At 36.7% G+C, this 19,389-nt stretch overlaps 1 protein-coding gene across 1 annotated transcript; it reads right to left on the reverse strand.

The window, feature by feature from the left end:
- Nucleotides 1-247: 247 nt before the first annotated feature.
- Nucleotides 248-17,588, reverse strand: LOC135071098 (mucin-2-like). The gene is made up of 6 exons (XM_063964859.1): nt 17,512-17,588; nt 5,135-5,201; nt 4,532-4,599; nt 3,542-3,718; nt 2,201-2,561; nt 248-2,037 (listed from the first exon to the last, which is right to left on the reverse strand). Exons 2-6 carry the CDS (start codon nt 5,199-5,201, stop codon nt 569-571), a joined length of 2,142 nt encoding a protein of 713 aa, XP_063820929.1. The 5' UTR covers nt 17,512-17,588; the 3' UTR covers nt 248-568.
- Between the last annotated feature and the right edge of the window lie 1,801 nt (nt 17,589-19,389).

Below are 19,389 nucleotides of genomic sequence, written 5' to 3' on the forward strand. Positions count from 1 at the left end.
TTAAATCTGATTGAATAAGTATTCTAAACATTTCTCCACTCCGCTCCGCTCGGCACCGCCTTTGTGGAATCCGGGTCATACCCTGGAGGAAATGTTTTATCATCATCGTCAACAGGACATGACGTCCACTGCTAAGCATAGGCCTCCTCCTATGATTCCCAGATTGGCTGGTTGGAAACGGCCTGCATCCAGCGTTACATATTACTTTTGACTCTATAAAGTCCGAGTTAAAATAAATGGATACGAATCAGTATAGAAACGTTTAATTCAAGATATTTACAAAAACATCCATAAATATCGCTAGACACAAAATATGACAACATTTAAACACAGTGGTAGAAACATCTCTAATTAAAAATATATATTTACACAATGGTCTTAATTTGAGACATAAATATACTAGGCGTAAACGATTCTGTTATCAATGTACAAATCACTTGCATTAAAATGTTTCACGGAAGTTCCAGTGTTTTGCGCGAAACAGTTTCGATGCTACTTCTCTCGTAAAATTGTTAAAATTCACTACCTATCTAATTATGGAACTATCTATGTATAAAATGAGCTAATTTTAGGCACGAGTCCGACAGTCAGTGGAGCGCGAGGTGGCGCAGGCGGGCACCGGGAGCGGCGCCGGCGGGGGCGGCGCGGCGGCGGGCGGCGCCACCGACTCCGTCCCCACATTTTGACTAGAGCTTGTCTGCGCTGCAGACGTCGACGTCGGCCTAGACTGCTGCTCCGCACGACCAACTTTCGACTTTTCCTGACGAGAATTTTCCTCGACTAGGTCGTTGATCGATTGCCTATCTTGTTTCCTGTATTTATTGCGATCGTGCGGCACTAATATTGCTAATGGAGGCACTGGCGGTACGTAAGCGTGCGGCTCGTAATTATCGTCGACATAATCGTTCGGGTTCCATGCAGTCGTTGTCGTTGGAGTAGTGGTTGAAGTAGATCTTTCCGTCGTGGTCGCTCGTGATGTAACAGGCGATGTTGTTACAGCAGATTTTGCCGAAGTTGTCTCTGAAGACACGGTAGCGGTAGCGGGGACTGTGAACACTTTACTTTTGCTATTAGATCTAGTTTTACGTCGAGTTTGCAGTTTTGGCACATCGAGAAAGAATGGGTCGAATATTAGATCAGATTCTTTATAGTCGTCATAGTTTATAGGCACTATAGGTTTCACCGCACTGACGACATTGCCGACAGTGTAATTTAGTCTCTTTCCATTACTATCGCTGACGGACGCACTTGCAGTGACGATAACTCGCGGGGGACTTTTTGGTTTAGTCGGAGGTCGTTCGGTTACGATCGGTGGTGGCACTGATCGAGCTGAAAGCGAAGATTTATCTTCAGGGGAAGAATCATCACTTCTTTTCCGATCATAGTAATAAGGATTGAATGGCAACGGGCGTTGAGCTGGCAGAGGTGATGGATATGGTTGTTTATTATGCTTAACCGCCGTCTCATGTCTCTCAGATGACTGGAATGTGGGGCCAGGTCTTAATAACTGGTCTCTAGGATCAAGCGTCGTCGGTCGAAAAGGTGCTGGCTGCGGTCGTTGTACAAAAGCAGCAGGCCTGGGTGCCGCCGGTCGCGGTGCAGTTCGTGATGACTCATATTGGAAGTGATCAAATTGTTGTGGTGGGGCATGTGTGATGTAAACTCCATCTGCCGGTCGAAAACTATTTCGTTGGAATGATATCGCTTCAGATCCTGGTCCTTGATGTCGATAAATAAATTCTTGTGGAGACAGCAGGGATGGGTCTAGCGTTGGCCCTGGTGAAGCCGATGGTGCCAGTGAGGGATAGGATGATGGGGAATGTGACGACACTGCTGGTGATGGCGACGATATTAGTTGGGGCAGCGGCGATGGGTTGATAGAAGGTGGCGGCGGCGGTATTGCGGAACTCGGCGGTGGTTTCGTTGTGGTGGTCGTTGCTATAGTTGTCGTGGTCGGGGCTACTGAACTTGTAGAGCTCTGGGAGTGGGAGTAATCTTCTTCGTATTCGGTATTTTCTTCGTCTTCATCTTGATATTCTGTAAGAGGATGAAAATAAGAATTAAAACGGGATTAAAGATTATACATTTTGTTTAAAAAAATGCTGCAAGCAACTATTAACTAAGGATTTCCTTACAGACTTAGAAATTACTTACTTTTAATTATTATTTTAATAAATAGAATTATGATCAATAGCATTACCTTCGGTTAATTCATCATGTTCGGATAACGGGAGAGGTGGTTGCGAGGGCTGTCCGTTGAATGGCTGTTCATCTTTTTTGAACTCTTGAACAGGGTCTTCTGTAGAATCTGGTACTTCTGAGGAATGACCCTGTGTTTTATCTTGAGTTGTAGTAGGAGTTTCGTCTATCGAAGGATCAGCTTCTTCATTGCTTGGTTTAGCATGTTGTTGAGATTGTTCTGTTGGTTCAGCTTGAGGTTTATTTTGTTCTGGTTGTATAATAGGAGGTGCAGTGCTACCATATAATTCTAAATTTAAACTGTAAAACTTTTCAGACTTTGTACAATCTACTTCATCTACCCTTTCACATACTCTGGTCTCCTGAAATCAAAATAATATTGCATTAATGAATAATTACATCTCTATAAGTAATAATGTTGTCTATATGCATAATTTATAACACAATTGTATAAAAGCTGCAGTTACAGCTATCACCAAAAATAATTTCGTAACTAAGGAAATGTAAGATTGATAGTAACATACTCGTAGTACGTATTACTACAGTTTTTTTTTAAGTAAAACATGCAGCAGAACCTTAGAAAATAGCATAACTATCGTATGATTCGGTAAAAAAAGTTTAGTTATTGAATGCTCATTACTTAAACCATAAGAGTAGGCGCACACCGTTGATTTTTCGTCGGCCGATAGTTTAGTCGGGCAGTTGATCAGTATGGGCATGTATGGGAGTGCGCACACTACGCCGATTCGATTTTGCCGATTCTTCATACAAATTAAAATCGGGCACAATTATCGGCCAACTAAAAATCAACGGTGTGCGCCTACTCTAAGACTGGGCATTTTAAATTAATTCAAGTCAACAGGTCACATATATAGCACTCTTGTGGTGTGATTTTGTGAGCTTATGTGATGAAACCCGCGGGAGTGTATCAAGTTCAGGCAAAGAAAAGATGAGAAGCAGCATCCCAGTGTAATAATAATAGACTTATGCCCGTTTTCATCATCAATCCCTAATTTTTAAGTGACCCCTATGAAAACAAAGTTCCTGTTATGTGTTACCATAGGGGTCACTTAAAAATTAAGGATTGATGGTGAAAACGGGCATTAGAGCACAAAATCTAAGAGCTAGTGAACGCCAGACCTACGTCATTTTATAAAAGCTGAAAGTTTCTCAGCTTATGCTCCCAATATTGGTTAGAATGTTGGTGCATTATGAAGTTTGGGTCATCGTGGCTTTGGCAGCTACCCTCAAAAGATTGTTTTATAAAATGATGTAGGTAGGTCTAGCGTTCACCAGCTCTTAGTCTATAACTTAATCATGTTAAAATTTTCGCGGGACGTACCTGGTCAAACACAGTGCCATTGAGACAAAGGAACTTGATATCCATGGGCTCGTCCTGCTGGCCAACAGTACACACGTGGAACATCTGGCAGGACGTCTCCAGGTCGGCGTAGTAGCCGCCGATCACCTTGCCCGCGCATGTGAAATTCGTCTCGGGTAGATTGTCGAAGTCCAAGTACTGGAATTGGGAGAAAAACACGATTAAAATTTTATTACAATGCTGAGTGTGTCTTCATAGAGTGTAAGGATGGGAAGGGTTATTATTGGCCTACTGAAATTCTTACAACAACATTTACAGATCGTTTCATCCACGAAGATGTACCCCACCATTCTTCCGCTAATGTGCATATAGGGTTCATAGAATAAGAATACTTGCATTTTTCAAAATGCATCGTCTGCCATTTTAATGACGTCATTACTTCGGATCCAGACACTTTACAGATGTGTTCCCGACGGTTTCTAATGTAAAATAACATGCTTAACTACCTATCCTTGCCCTAAGCGACTGCACTAGATTGCCGTTGTAGATTATTTGAAGAGAGAATGTGGAAAATTACTGTAATAGGTACTAATTTAGATGATGATAAATAGGTATTTTATGTATGTTTCCAATTAATTATAAATTATTCTTAAGCATATAATATTACCAATTAATTAATTGCAATTTAGGATATACCTCATAAATTGAGGCTTCCGGCGACTGGGACCGCAATTAACTGGGACCGCAGTCCCAGTCGCCGGATGCGTAAAAATTAAATAATTTTCTTCCGGCGACTGGGACCACTCATAGATAACTTTAAAGAAAATATTATTCAATCCAAAATCGGTACAGTACTAAAATCCATGAGTGGTCCCAGTCGCCGGAAGAAAATTATTTAATTTTTACGCATCCGGCGACTGGGACCGCGGTCCCAGTTAATTGCGGTCCCAGTTGACGGAATCCTCAATAAATGTGTAATTTGGTTTAAAAAGTGTATGATATAATGCTTACCCCGGGTTTAATGGACCTTGATATTCGAAATTCATTCTGGAATATGAATATCAGCAACCACAGCCAAACTGAAACGTAATAAGACACAATTTAATAACGTTCCGTGTAATGAAGACTTTAAATGTGTAGGTACTGGTTAAATACACGTTACTTAGTCCAAGGAACAAAGATGATAATAATGATGAGAAAATACGACTAATCTTATCCAATAGTGTTGTGATAAATTTTAGGTAGGTCGACCTGCGCGAAATCTAATGTAAAGTTAGTGTTCTTAGATTGCTTATTTCTTAGGCTGAGTTGCACCACCTAACTTTAACGGTAACTATAACGATAACCGGTGCTTTTTGTATGGAGTTTGACAGATTTTTGACGTTTGTCAAAGTTAAAAATGGTGCAACCCAGCCTTAAACTTTCAAACAATACAGATTTTGATCTGAAAACTCTCAAAATAGGAAAACAAGTGATCCAGATATTGAAATTCAATAAATCAATGTGAAAGCAATTTAAAACAATGCTTGAATTTCAATAGAATCTCATTATGAGTAGGATGAAACAATACGTAGGTAGGTAATAGGTAGGTATTATGTTATAAAAAGATCACACCTTGCAGGGCGGAGGCGGTGCGCACCACAAGCGCGCCGCCGGCTGAGATCCGAGCCTGCCGCCGCATCTGGAAAATAGAAACAATATGACTTAGTAACAAATAGAAATAGAATATAGTCAGGAAATGGTGCCAGATGGGGGAAAAAAACAAGCAAGTTATTTAGACCGCAAACCAAAGTTGGAGCGTGGGAAAACCACCGAATCAATGGACTAATGACGACATTTGGGTAGCGTGGATAATTTCTCTTTGATAGACTTGTCGCCAACAACTTAACTAATATCTTTGCTTGCTGAATATCAAAATCCGATATATACCACATTTGCCCTCTTAAGGGAGGGCCAAATACTTCTTAAGTGATTTCTAGTATTTTGTCTCTATTTACTTTCGGTTAACATCAGGGGATCATTCGGTTTGAACTTAAGCATTAATAGGTAGCTAGTGAGGTATTCGCACCTGTTTCCACTCTACTATAAAGGCTTATTGAGTTTGTCAGGAACTGGCAATTAAATCTTGCGACCTAAGCCGATGTCGAATCGAGATAGAACGCATTGTGTAGCCGTAGCTTAGGTACGAGTAACGTATTAATTACTGGCTCGAGGCATTCATTGTAACTTATCTAAACGTTTGATCGATTAAATAGTAATCGATGCTTTCTTGTGCTCCAAAAAGTTTAAAGCAAACAATGATATACGACCAACAATAGGCGGTCAGATTGTTCGCACGCTGATCACAACAATGGCTTGCGACACTTACAATTAAAAATGTACAATGAAATGTTCCAATATGCCTCATCCAAAATTACATAATAACAATAAAAATAATTAAACGCGAAGAATACTCCCAGTTTACGAAATAGAGGAAGTGGAACACGAAACTATGCTAAAACATTGTTTCTGAATAAGAATTTTTAATATGTGGGAAATAGAGATATGAATGAAAACTACTGGAGCGGATAGATAAGCCACCAATAATTATAATTAAGGCTTTAAAATTCGATAATAATATTCGATTTGACAAGATTACATTTAATTTTGCGACGACTTCATAGTCCGCGCTGATTTTGATCTAAAAGTTTACTAATTAGTTGCCGATACCAATTAGTTATATTACGAGATTGTCCAATTCGATTTTGAAAGCTATTACGAATAATGTATCTATAGTATTTCGGCTTACATTACGATTTGATTAGCACACATTGGATTATTGTTGGCGTGATACTTTTATTGGGTCAATCGTCTTTATTTTATGTAACAACACATCAAAGTGTGAAAGCAAATATTATTATTGACAGCCGATAAAAGAAAATATATATCTGCACGATTCACGTCCAATATAGAAAGTAGCACTACTTTTATTAACCCTTTTTGCGTTCGATCATTAACGATGCTATTATTCAATCAATCCATTAAACGTTAGTCAATCAACGTACATAAATTTAGAATAAAATATCCAATCATTCGAATTGCAGTTACAAAATAGTACTAAAGGACAGATAAGTGTCATATTGGCTATTTAATAATCAGTGCCCTAAATCCAGTTAACATAATAGTGGTGAATGTTATCCGATAGCGTGAAAGCTGTTGCAATGGTTGTGTCAGATTGTCGTAGGGCGTGGTTTCCTATGCAAGACGGTGGACCGACGAATCTGGAGCAGAACCGCGGTCTAGAACGGCCTGCGCGCACGCAACTAACACGCTAGTTGGGCAGTCTAACTGGCTTATCGATTTTATCAATAGATTTCGATAATATTGAGATACACTCAACTTATTCATTTGCGCACAAAGCAGTGAGAGAGGTTGAGTTGCATCACCTTATTTTAACCGTAACAATAACAATAACCGGTGATTTTTGTATGTAGTTTGACAGATTTCTGAAATTTGGGTTTTTATTGGCGGTCAGTCTGTAGATCCTGGCTACACAGGAGTTGCAACAGTGGGAACGAGAGGTGGGCATAGTCCCGTTTGTTAAAGTTAAAGTAAGATGGTGCAACTCAGCCTTAATATATCGAAGAGCCAAAGATATTGTGAGTTATATTCGTCTCACTCATTTACCTCAGAAGGTACTGAAATATGAACAATCATGTTTTGTATTGATTAGAAAACTACGCCTATATTGTTTTAACGATGCTAATTAGATTAATGGTTGTTGTATTGTTTAATTAGAATCAACAATGCTAATAATATTTCACATTGAAAAAAGCACCGATGGGAATTGAAAACTTTTCCTACCAAGGCAACTGCTTTCCTAATGTAATTAAGCTACAAAGCTATTGGTTTCTCCGTAGACTTTCTCAGGTTAATCAATTAATATTTTTCAATGTAACATAGAAAAGTAAACTTCGACAAAGTAAATAAATAATATGCGTAGGTGTATTCAGGGCGGATTGACGGAACTCTACATACAACACAGTCTGTAACGCAAAATACTTTTGCTATGGTAGAGTTCCACGTTTCAAACAATTTGAACGTATGCCTTTTAGACCTTAATCCCCATGACTCCCACAAAATGTATTTTGATGGGATGCTGATTCATGCGTTTCATTCAGTTGTTTTTCTTATTTTCAACCGACTTCAAAAAAAGGAGGAGGTTCTCAATTCGACCCGTATGTTTTTTTTTTTCTATGTTTGTTACGCGATTACTCCGCCAATTATGAACCGATTTGAACAAATCTTTTTTCGGCGTATAGGTAATACCTCAAGGGTGGTCCCATTAAAATTTAATAATAAAAAAAACAACCCCCAAGGGTGGAAAATTGGGGATGAACTTTTTTATACGCAATATCTCCGCCGATTTATGAACCAATTTGAACGATTTGTTTTTTGTTGAATAGGTATTATTTGTGTTCACTCATTTGAAGTCGGTTTTATTTATTTTTTTAAAGTTATGATTATCTTTATTAAGGAAATAAACAGTATGAGTATAAAATAGAAACGGTACAGTAGCCTAATCAGAAACCAATTTTAGATTTGACTGTCCGTCACAGCTATCATTTCGTAAACCTAAAATGAACTATATTCAACAGACATATTTTATTACTTAAGTTGGGTATTTAACCATTTGCAGTTTATAATTAATTCGAACAGAAGTCGAATAAAAATATCCTTGCAAAATGCGAAACTTGCTCAATTACGGATTGATCTCGAGCCAGCCTTTACTACGTTGATGAAAAAAACGTTGCGCCATGTCCTGTGGACTCGTAATTAGAGCCCGATACAGCCTTTGTTACTTGTTTACTAACAATCTAAACAGTTTAATACCACAGTTAAGTTGTGGTTACATTTCTCACTGGTCACATCACCGTTGCTAATAAAAAGAACGAATAACAAATCAAGAATGCGTATTAAAATCGATCTGATATTATATTATCCTACTAATATTATAAATGCGAAAGTTTGTATGGATGTCTGGATATCTGGATGTCTAGATGTTGGTTACTCTTGCACGCAAAAACTACTGAAAGGATTTTGATGAAACTTTACAGTATTATTGTTTATAACCTAGCATAACATATAAGCTATAATTTATGACGATATGTGACAAACTAAATTTCACACGAGTGAAGCCGCGGGCAAATATTGTATTATATACAGGGTGGCCAAAACAGTGAGGTCTAAAAGAAACATTTAGATTCCTTACATCGAGGTGTACCTAAATCACCCCCATGTATGTAATACGACTGTGCATCGTTTAGGAGATAGAGTTGATTTTGTGATATTTTCAAATTTTGTGACCTAGTAGGCTTTAAACATTTTTAGGTGATTATTTTTTTCAAACATCTGCAATTAATAACAAATCTGTCGAAAAAAAGAAATCTAAAAAAAGTCAACCCAAAAAAAAGATAAAAATGTTTAAAGACTCAGGTCATAAAATTTTAAAATATCACAAAATTAACTCTATCTCCTAAACTAAGCACAATCGTATTTCATACATGGGGGTGATTTAGGTACACCTCGATGTAAGGAATCTAAATTTTTCTTTTAGACCTCACTGTTTTGGCCACCCTGTATGTTATCAAATATCGAGCAAATCTATCATTTATCAATTTATTATTGTTAAGTTATTATAATAATAAAATATTCAAATTAAATATATTGAACATAAAATTGTTTTTAAATGCGTAAACCGTTAGCAAATCAGTTTGTATTGTTGCAAAATTGCGGCATATTACTACAATATTAACATTCCGCAGTGTTTAGCTTGGTGTACCGTCGTCCTTACATAAAGTTGATTAAAAAGTACAAACTAATATTGTGATTTTTTGCGCTTATCACCATGTCAATGAAAACTAACATGACGGATCGACAGACGTGTTTCGTACTAATAAATTTTCCATGCATGTTTCTTACTCGTTGTTACAAATAATGTTTGTTTGCGTTTGTTTCTAATGTTTTCTCAGGAATCACATATTTTTATGTTTAAAAACTAACAATAATATGATTCTGTACTTAATCAAGGACAATTCAAGTTTTAGCTGACTGAAAATTCTATTTGTTGATTTAAATCTAATTTTGAGTGAATGTCAACCTGAAAGTTGCCGATTAGCCTTTTCAATATGATTTTATGTAAATTGACCTTGTCTAATTTTCCTTTTAATATAGCAAAGACCTCGATAGTGAGTTCCAAGCCTAAAATGTTTCACCAAACAAAGTAATTGTTGAAATGTAACATGGAAATAGACCGGTAAATAAATTGCATCGTTACCTGCGAGTGATGAAACGCTTGTCAAGAAACTACTAGTAGCACTGATAATGTCTTTATAAAATATATATTTTAGTTTATCATTTAATTAGTAAACTTGTTATGACAACACTTTGTTTTAGTTTCCTAAATTAAGCAGTAATATTAAATTAAGTGTTTCTGGTAATTAATTTAGTTTTAACGCAAGAGGTGTCGTTTATTACTTATTAACTAATGTTTTTTTTATTATTTTGTCGTTTGATATTTCCACATTGTAGGTTTAATTACACCTGACCGCATTAGTTTGATTTAACTTATTTATTTCCACTTCACTTTTATTATTATGCTGATTGACAAACTCCGTGTAAACAAATTTTACAGCTTAATCAATGAACAAGATTTAATAGAGTTAACTTGAAAATAATGATCTTGTACAAAAGTAAACAGTGGAAAATTTGTAAGTGATGGTGTTATTAACTAAAGGGAAACGTGTAACCTTATTTGTTAAAGTTGTATACGTTGTTAATTTTCTGTTTGTACAGAAGCTGTGCAAGATTGACATATCGGGAACAAGTAGCCTGTTACGAGACAAGTACGTTAATTGACGGCAATTGTCGAGTAGAAAGCTCTTATGACGCGTCGGCAACAAGATGATTGATGAAAGTAGATGACGTATATGTTGGTAATGTATGCTGGCAAGTAACGATGCTGTGCTACTCTTCTTCTAGCTATGGCACAAATTAGCCTGCTTCAAACTTAGTAGGCCTTATACAGCGGAACATCAGATTATATTTTGTTTGCCAAATCACATCTACTACTGCATATCTGTGTATTTCATGTAGGGACAGAATAAATTGTGGGTAGTTAATGCATAATTTAACTATGTTGTTGTAGTAATGACTAGTATTTCGCACTTTACTATAAATGTTAAAAATAAGCATTAGGTACCTACAATTAATTTAAAATGTCAAGTAACCTATGCAAATACAGCATCTGAAACTTTTTACTCAAGTTATTGGGGCCATCATCTCAGTAGGCAATTTTTTTTAAATTAGTTTGACCCCAGTGGCGCAAGTCAAACATAGAGTCGGGTTCAGATGCTCATCAGAGTTCATTATTTCGCTCCATTCACAATTTGGTTAATTAGATTATGTAATCTATTACGCCCTATCCATAGACAAGAGTGGTCTATTCGCCACTATAATTACTTGTTGTTTCATTAATTTAAGACAGGTGTCAGGTTTAATAATACCAAAACCTTTAAAACATTGTTTGATATAATTATGACTGAGGAGGCATCCAGTTACATAATTACCTTTTGCTTAACGGCCTCAGTAACGTCTTCATAATTATAAGTTATTGATTTAATGCGGAACAATAAATTATTGGGTTACGGTTGATAAATGTTACATTAGTCCATTGAATATTGTGCTTACATGTTACACAATTGGGTACCGAGAAAGTTACATTGTGTTGGATTTTCTTAAAGGTATAAAAGTGAGGTAGTGGAGTACAATACAAATTAATGCTGGATTGTATTGAGTAAATAATTAAAACGTCTTGCATTGTGTGAGCATACCAATGTATAATAGAAATTCGATATACTGAAAGCTGTCAACGGCTCGTAGTAGTAACGTAGAATCGTGAAAACCACCAACAAAAAGATAAAGCAATAAATTAGAGTATTTTATGCAAGCAATTGTACTTGTATGTGACACCTTTTCATGTTGTTACGAGTATTCTGTTAACAACATAATTCGGCCTCCAAAATGGGCGAGTGATTTCATACCTTAGGAAAACACAAACTCAGCCACTACCTTATGTCAATATAGACTAACTTCACCTTTAAAAGCTGTCGGCAGTTTGATCTCCATGAACAAATATCGGTAATGTTCAGCATTGTCCGAAATGTGGACCCTATTGCGTGGACATAAGAAAGTTTGAGTAGACAGTGCACAAGTACTAACGGTGTACTTGCGCCGGCGCAGTCCGTTATGTCATCGCGCGATGATGTGTGTTCGCGCCCGATGGCGGTCACCGTGTTACCGGAGGCCACGAATACGCGCCTATTTGTGATTGAAAAGATAACAGCGAACTTCACTTCGTAAATAGGGGTCTACTCTGCAAGATCAGTTCGATATATCATTGATATTTTGTTTATCATTCCTACCAATAGCATTGGTAGATAAATCTTCGATATTAATTTGTCTTCGATCAAGAGCACTGGGTTCGGTTGAAATTTTGCGGAGGAGACCTCACAAAGGAAATAGTAGAGACCAATTTAGTTCGAATGCTCTTCTTTTCAGGTTTAATTGCACGTGAAATGTCGACGAAGACGAACGATCTGCAATAATCTGCAACGATCACCTGAAGACTGTCAAGACTTGTTGGAAAACCACTATTTTTTGTGATCTGTATTAATAAGTTTTAGTAGCGTTTTTCTTTTCTTTAGGTATTTAGTAATGGACAACACGCATAAGTTGTAATATTAAGTTAAATTATGACTTAATTTAAAGTTTAGATCACACACATTACACTAGTTTTTGTTTCACCTCAATCCATCCAGTATTACCGAAGATAGAGCCTCGAGAAGTTTACGGACTTTTTAAAATTTTCAAAAATTTCCAATATTCGCGCGTGACGTCACAACATGATTTTGCAGCCCCCGCACGTTAACCCATTTACCACTTTTTGTCTTTTTCCAACTAAAATAAAATTTTAACTAACTGACAACTGTTGTTAGTTGTCATCGTTCAATCACATTTCAAACTAGGTGCTAAATAACTTAAAAAAAAAAAAAAACCGACTTCAAATGCGTGAACACAAATAATACCTATTCAACAAAAAAATAATCGTTCAAATTGGTTCATAATCGGCGGAGATATTGCGTATAAAAAAGTTCATCCCCAATTTTCCACCCTTGGGGGTGAAATATTTTCTTCAAATTCGCATGAAACCACCCTTTTAATAATACCTATTCAACAAAAAAATAATCGTTCAAATTGGTTTATAATCGGCGGAGATATTGCGTATAAAAAAGTTCATCCCCAATTTTCCACCCTTGGGGGTTGTTTTTTTTATTATTAAATTTAAATGGTACCACCCTTGAGGTATTACCTATACGCCGAAAAAAGATTTGTTCAAATCGGTTCATAATTGGCGGAGTTATCGCGTAACAAACATAGAAAAAAAAAAAAACATACGGGTCGAATTGAGAACCTCCTCCTTTTTTTGAAGTCGGTTGAAAAGTAACCATTATTATGCCACCTATTGCCAATTTTATGCACTATGAAGCCATTTTTACATTTATGCACTTAATATAAATTTTCTGGAAAAATACCAAGTTTGTGTCTCTGTGCTCAATAACGAGTAGTCCAGTTATTTGTTAATTTTACTTGGAAAGTTTTCCGGAATTTTTGAAAATTGGTGAATAAATAGATTTCGCTATGTTCTTTCCGAATTTTGTGACCTCGTTTATAGCCGCGCGCGCGCCCGCCTTATTGAAAAAAATCCGCCTTAAAAAGGTTTTTGACAACTACTTTTTTCATTTCATAATTTTTGGGACATAGACAAGCTAAGAAGCTTTGATAAATGTGATAAATTTCATGTAATGTAAGTTAAATAGGTTTAGAGTTGTGAAACAGTCAAATTAATGTACCTGCTAAATTGCGAGTTCTTCTTTCTTTGATCATGGCAGGACACGCTGCCGGGTGTCCTAAATATGCTGAAGTATAAAAAAATTCGCGTTGATGAAGTATACATTTTTTTTGTCTTGTTTGTTTCTACATTACATAATTGTATCCTACTAATATTATAAATGCGAAAGTTTGGATGTCTGGAAGTTTAAAATAAAGTAAAGTAATGTTTATTTCTCACCAACATAACAGATAATATTATGATAACAAACAATAAGGAAAAACAAAAAGTAAGAATGTTGGTGGGTTGATACCTGAACTAGGAAGATTCCTGTGTCTCAGGTTTGTTACTCTTTCACGCAAAAAGTACTCAACGGATTTTGTTGAAACTGTACAATATTATTGTTTTGTTTGTAACCCAGATTAACATATAGGCTATCATTTATGCCGATCTGTGACACTAAATTTCACGCGGGTGAAGCCGCAGGCAAAGGCTAGTCATGAAATAAATAGGAAAGTTTAAGGTTCTGAAACGTGATCGCTTACTATGGGCCTCATAAGAAGGCTCAAAGTCACCCAAAGGGTGATGGAGCGGGCTATGCTCGGGGTTTCCCTGCGTGATCGAATCAGAAATGAGGAGATTCGCAGGAGAACTAAAGTGACCGACATAGCACGCAGAATTGCTAAAATCAAGTGGCAGTGGGCGGGACACATAGCTCGTAGAGACGATGGCTATTGGGGCAGAAAATTTCTTGAGTGGCGTCCACGGGCTGGAAGACGTAGCGTGGGCAGGCCTCGTACTAGGTGGACCGACGATCTGGTAAAGGTCGCGGGAAGAACCTGAATGCGGGCAGCGCAGGACTGTTCATTATATCATATACTGTTACCTATGGAAAACCCAAAGGCCTCTCGCCTTTGTCCAGCAGTGAACGTCATTTGGCTGTAACGACGAAATAGGAAAGAATGTAACTATCAAAAATCTTCTCTAAGGCAGAATTTTTCCAATTTCGCAACGAGCGCGGCAATCACACTTAACTAACAGACTAACAGAGAGCATAGCGAAATCTATTTTAATCACCAATTTTCAAAACTCCCGGAACACTTTCCAGGTAACCACGTTACTTTGTACCAAACGACTGGACTATAATTAAATTGATATAAAAATTTGGGTACATCTTCTCAAAAACAAAAGAACTGGTGCTAAAAGGGTTAAGTGACGTTTTGACATTTGTAGAGGGCCTTGTAGAAGGGGAGGCTATGGTGCTGAATGTGGATTAACTCGAGTGTCATAGTACCTTATTAGACTGCTAAGCTTGATGATAAAAAGAAAAATATTTTATTCAATGTACATAGTCTGGTCATAAGTTCTGTCATATGATAATAACTTTTGAATTTTGAATGGAGGTTTCAAAAACATTTTTTACTGAATTAGAATTAAAAAGAAAAAATGTGCGATAGTTCGAATTTTATTGTATGTGTAGTGGACGTATAAAGAAGTCCGAACTGCAGTTGTCACGTTGCATTGCTACGCGCCAAAACAGATTTTCGTTGTGCTGAAAAAGTTTAGTTTAGGTCTATACCTATCATTTAATGAAAAGATAAACTAAACTTATAAGATTCTGGTACACCTATGTGTACCAGAATCTCATGGCAAAGTAAATCAAAGTAAATCAAGTGAACTGTCAGTCGCTGCAGAAATTTTGTAATCTCTTCATGCCTATTTGTTATTTTTGTGAAAAAGTCGAAAAAGCTCAAGCAAGTCATATTGTTTTCAATGTGTATTGTAAAATAAGGCATAATTCAAAGTCAATCTTTGATTTTAAAGCGCGTCGTTGAGTTGACAGTAAGTTGGAGTGAAATTGGATACATTTAGTTTATTACCTAGCTGCGTCAGAAGGAGGGTTTTTTTAAATATTATTCTTATAATAGCTGCTATATCGGGGGTTTCAGGTGTACCTCACAAATTGGTGCAGAGGAATGGTGAAAATGTTATGACCATGTAAATAAAATTGAAAAAGATTTCATCAAGTAAGATAGAATAATTGAAATGGTGGAAGAGCAATTTATAATAAATACCTCTTTATCTTGATCATCTATTGAAGAAAAGTGGAATCCTTCGAATCGTTTTCTAGTTCCGAATGAAGTGATTAGTTATAAGTATGATACATAATAAAATTAGTTACATAAAGTAATATACGATTTACTTATTTTTCAAGACATTTTCCTATTATTATTACTGACGGGATTGCTACCATGTACCTTACTTTTGAGTTTCCAATATTTCGGCACTGTTTCAAGCGCCATGGTCACGGAGTAACTGAAGAAATTAAAACCAGACATCGTTCAGATGTGCGTTCAAAAGACCTGAGATTTAAAAAAATCCCACGTTTTGTTTAAACAGTAAGCAAAAAAAAGTGACTTGAAAATGGAATACAAAATGATAAGGTATGGTAAATGATAAGTCTTTATCAATGAAGAAGCAGAAGTTCAATTTCATGTGTCCTCAATCTAGGCTAGTTTCCATCGTCACTCAAAGTTTGGCTGCGGTCTCAAATTTGGGCTTAATTGAGGTATCTTTTGGGTGAGAGGCATAAGAACTAATGCCGTTTTATATCAAAAATTCATACTTAAAGGTAATCAACCAGGTACAAAGTATTTCCTTGTATGTTAGTCTGCCACTCTTTAGTAAGTCCCGAAATCCCCGCTTCGGCTCCCCTACTAACCATTCTAACCATTGTACACAGATAATATCTTACATGCAGCTTTTCATGTTACTACGTCACATTTTCAAAATCCGCGCGGAAAATCGCTCCTAGCGGAAGAGCGCACTTTGAGCTTGAATATTTCAGTCATTTTTAAAGATATCAAAAAAGTAAAAATACAGTATTCATTCTAATTTTTTGTAGTTTTTTTTGGCATCTTCAACAAAAATTGTGCGCCATGTCCATTAGGTGATCAAGTAAAAGTAAACGATGTTACGTAAGTATGATATTTAAAATGTTTTCGGTTTATTAGTATATTTTCTTATAGTAATGAAGTTGAAAATCGCTCTACTGTGAAAAACGCTTTCCATGTATACAAAGTCACTGACACAGATGATGTCCATCATAATGACGCAATTCAAAAGTATTTTTCTCGATATTATCTGTCTAATCGCAGATATGATCTAGGGTCATCGGGTCAAGATTCACATGTGGTTATGACATTTTGATTCGGACCGTTATTAATCAAACTTACCATCGCCAGTGAATCTGATGAACCATGAAATAAATGATGTGCGTATAAATTAGTCAAGAAAATCTTTGGTTCCGTGTTTAGGTGTAAATAACGAATTATTTTTTGATCTAGTAACTTCACATTTCAACCATCAGATATTTGAATTAAATTAATGCGAATTTAATTAATTAATTGACATGTTTCCTCGTCGATCAAAGCTAGAATCGGACACCTAACGAAATCAATAATTCGGTCATCGATCCTTTCTCTATGATAGCACTTATCCAAATGTCATATTTCGAATTTGATACGCAACGTCCAGACAGAATCGTGACGAAGAAAATAAGTAGGTGCAGTGCAGTTATTGTAGAAGTTCCATATCGACATTTGTGATCGATGATTGGGCGACCACTTGACAATAGACATTGGGGCAGCTCTGTCAAGATCGCCTTTATTAAGAAATCTGTGTCACTTCGATTGAGATCACGAAATATTGGAATAAATAACGAATAAGACAGGTCATAGATAGCGCATGTGATATGCGCAACAACAAAACCACAAACAATGGGTCACCCACTCAGTACACAATTAAGTTAATAATTGCGTCCTATGTCGACACGCGCAGAAAATATTATTTGGGCCATATTAGGAGCATTTAACTACCGGTTATGTATTTAATCCCGTGACTGATTCACGACTCGATTGCGCTTATCGTAAGCGTCTCGCCTACACCTCACGTACAATTGTTACGTTTATGGATGTGGGGTATTTTAAAAAGCATCTTAAATCACATCTGTTTCAATTGCGAAACTTCTGAAATTTGCAACAGCTTGAAAAGTTAAACATACCTGAATGGTCTGCTTTGCCCAATTCGTTTTCGCAATATGCCGTGTAGGAACTCGGTAAACACTAGGTCGACGGGAGAATGAGCGCGAACGTGAGCGCTTGCCCTAACGCGGTGGGACAATATAATCGTGCGTCGTTTGAAGGAAATATGAGCAAGTGTCTTGTTTGGGATGCCGCGCCAATTGCGCCGCCCGAAAGACACTGATTGAAGCTGAGTCACGCGTTTTCCTCTCCGCATCCGTCAAAATGCAGGAAGCACTTTGATTGTTATGCTGACGATCTTTGACTGTACAGGATCCATTTTGTAAGTGCGTGGGACAGTTCGGTTGAGTCTGGTTTGAAGTAATGAATATCTGTATCATCACTTATTTACAGGTCTGCCATGTAGTTCTAGTCATCACAAGTGTAGTTTTTGACTGTGAGAATGGAGGCTCTACGAAAAGGCTTAATTTTCTACTCTAGGATCTCTATCCTCATACGGCTTGTTTGCAGTTTTCACAATAATTCGTGTCACTAATTATGTAAGTTGTTAAACATGCATGCATCAATTGACATCGTACAAACTCTACATTTGGAAGTACAGACAGTTTAACGTCAAATAATGATTGAACACCTCTAGCAGACAATGGACGGCGATAACGGCAGTTACGTGACTACCTAACACAGGTCGTTGCCCTTGGCGGCAAATAGTGCGTATCCTGATGAGTCGGCAGGATGAAGGTCAGTACGCACGGGACGCCGGGAACGCGTGGGTAACGTCTCCGTCATGGATTTGGTGCAAGGGATAAGCTGTTGCCATTGATGAATTTACTGTATAAGGATTATAATAATTATGTCATTGAGACTATGAAAGAGACTTGCACTTTGATGGCTTTAAAGACTTAACTGATGTTGTTAGAAAGTAAAGATTGATATAGATCAGTGTGTGAGAACTCACTGGCTCTATCAATGCTAAAAAAAACTTCTATAAGCCAAAATACATATATTGCATTTCCAAAATAAGTATTTCAGTGGGCTATCTACATTCCTTGACAGTGCAACCCATGATACAAGCTTTGGAGCTGGGTTGCACCATCTTACTTTAACTTCAACAAACGTCTGTCAATCTTCATACAAAAAACATCGATTATAGTTAGAGTTACGGTTAAAGTAAGTGGTGCAACTCAGCCAGTGTAAAATATGCAAGAACAAAACAATTTTTTTTGTACGTTTACACTAATTTAGCTCTTTAGACTTGGTCCCCACCGGACAGGTCACCGCCTCCGTCACATTCCGCGACGTTTCCTCTGCACTTCTCAAAACTATTTTGTTTGTCTACGATGATTGATGTCTTTTTGATTGAATAATTACCGTGACCAACTCGCTCCTCATTCAATTGGCAGTAACGAGGTTGGTGCGTAAGTTTGTTCTTCGACCAAATGCGAATTACGTGCGTTTTCCTTATTGTTTTTCTGATTTCTAATTACTACGGTAAGCTTTTGTTTACTATAAAGTTGCTTATTCGGCAAACTGAATACATATCTAGGTAGCTAGACATTCATTATGGTAAATCTAATCTAATCTAAGTTCTAATACAGCTCCACATACATTCAAATTAGAATTCTAAGTAATCTACTACTACAAGTGTTATGTACTAGTTTAAAATATGCAGATGGAGCTTTTAATAGACGCATTTCTTATCTCTATGGAATCGTGAATGTACTAGTATCGAGAATGTTACATGATTTATTCTAAAATTGAAATATTTTCGATAAAACACTTTATAATTACTTCAATGATAGATTAAAAATAAAATATTTGCAGAAGTTTATCTATGGTCTTTTTCGTATTCGTATTACGTAATTATATTTTATTATGTAATATTTGTGAATTATATAGTA

This window comes from Ostrinia nubilalis, chromosome 4 (assembly GCF_963855985.1).
Source record: "Ostrinia nubilalis chromosome 4, ilOstNubi1.1, whole genome shotgun sequence".
Classification (NCBI taxonomy): domain Eukaryota; kingdom Metazoa; phylum Arthropoda; class Insecta; order Lepidoptera; family Crambidae; genus Ostrinia; species Ostrinia nubilalis.

What these genes read in the sequence shown, in the direction of transcription:
- LOC135071098 (XM_063964859.1), bottom strand. Translation starts at nt 5,201, where the DNA reads ATGCGGCGGCAGGCTCGGATCTCAGCCGGCGGCGCGCTTGTGGTGCGC. An exon ending in CACCGCCTCCGCCCTGCAAG is followed by an intron (nt 4,600 to 5,134) that starts GTGTGATCTTTT and finishes ATTACGTTTCAG; the next exon opens with TTTGGCTGTGGTTGCTGATA. An exon ending in ATGGCACTGTGTTTGACCAG is followed by an intron (nt 2,562 to 3,541) that starts GTACGTCCCGCG and finishes TTTTGATTTCAG; the next exon opens with GAGACCAGAGTATGTGAAAG.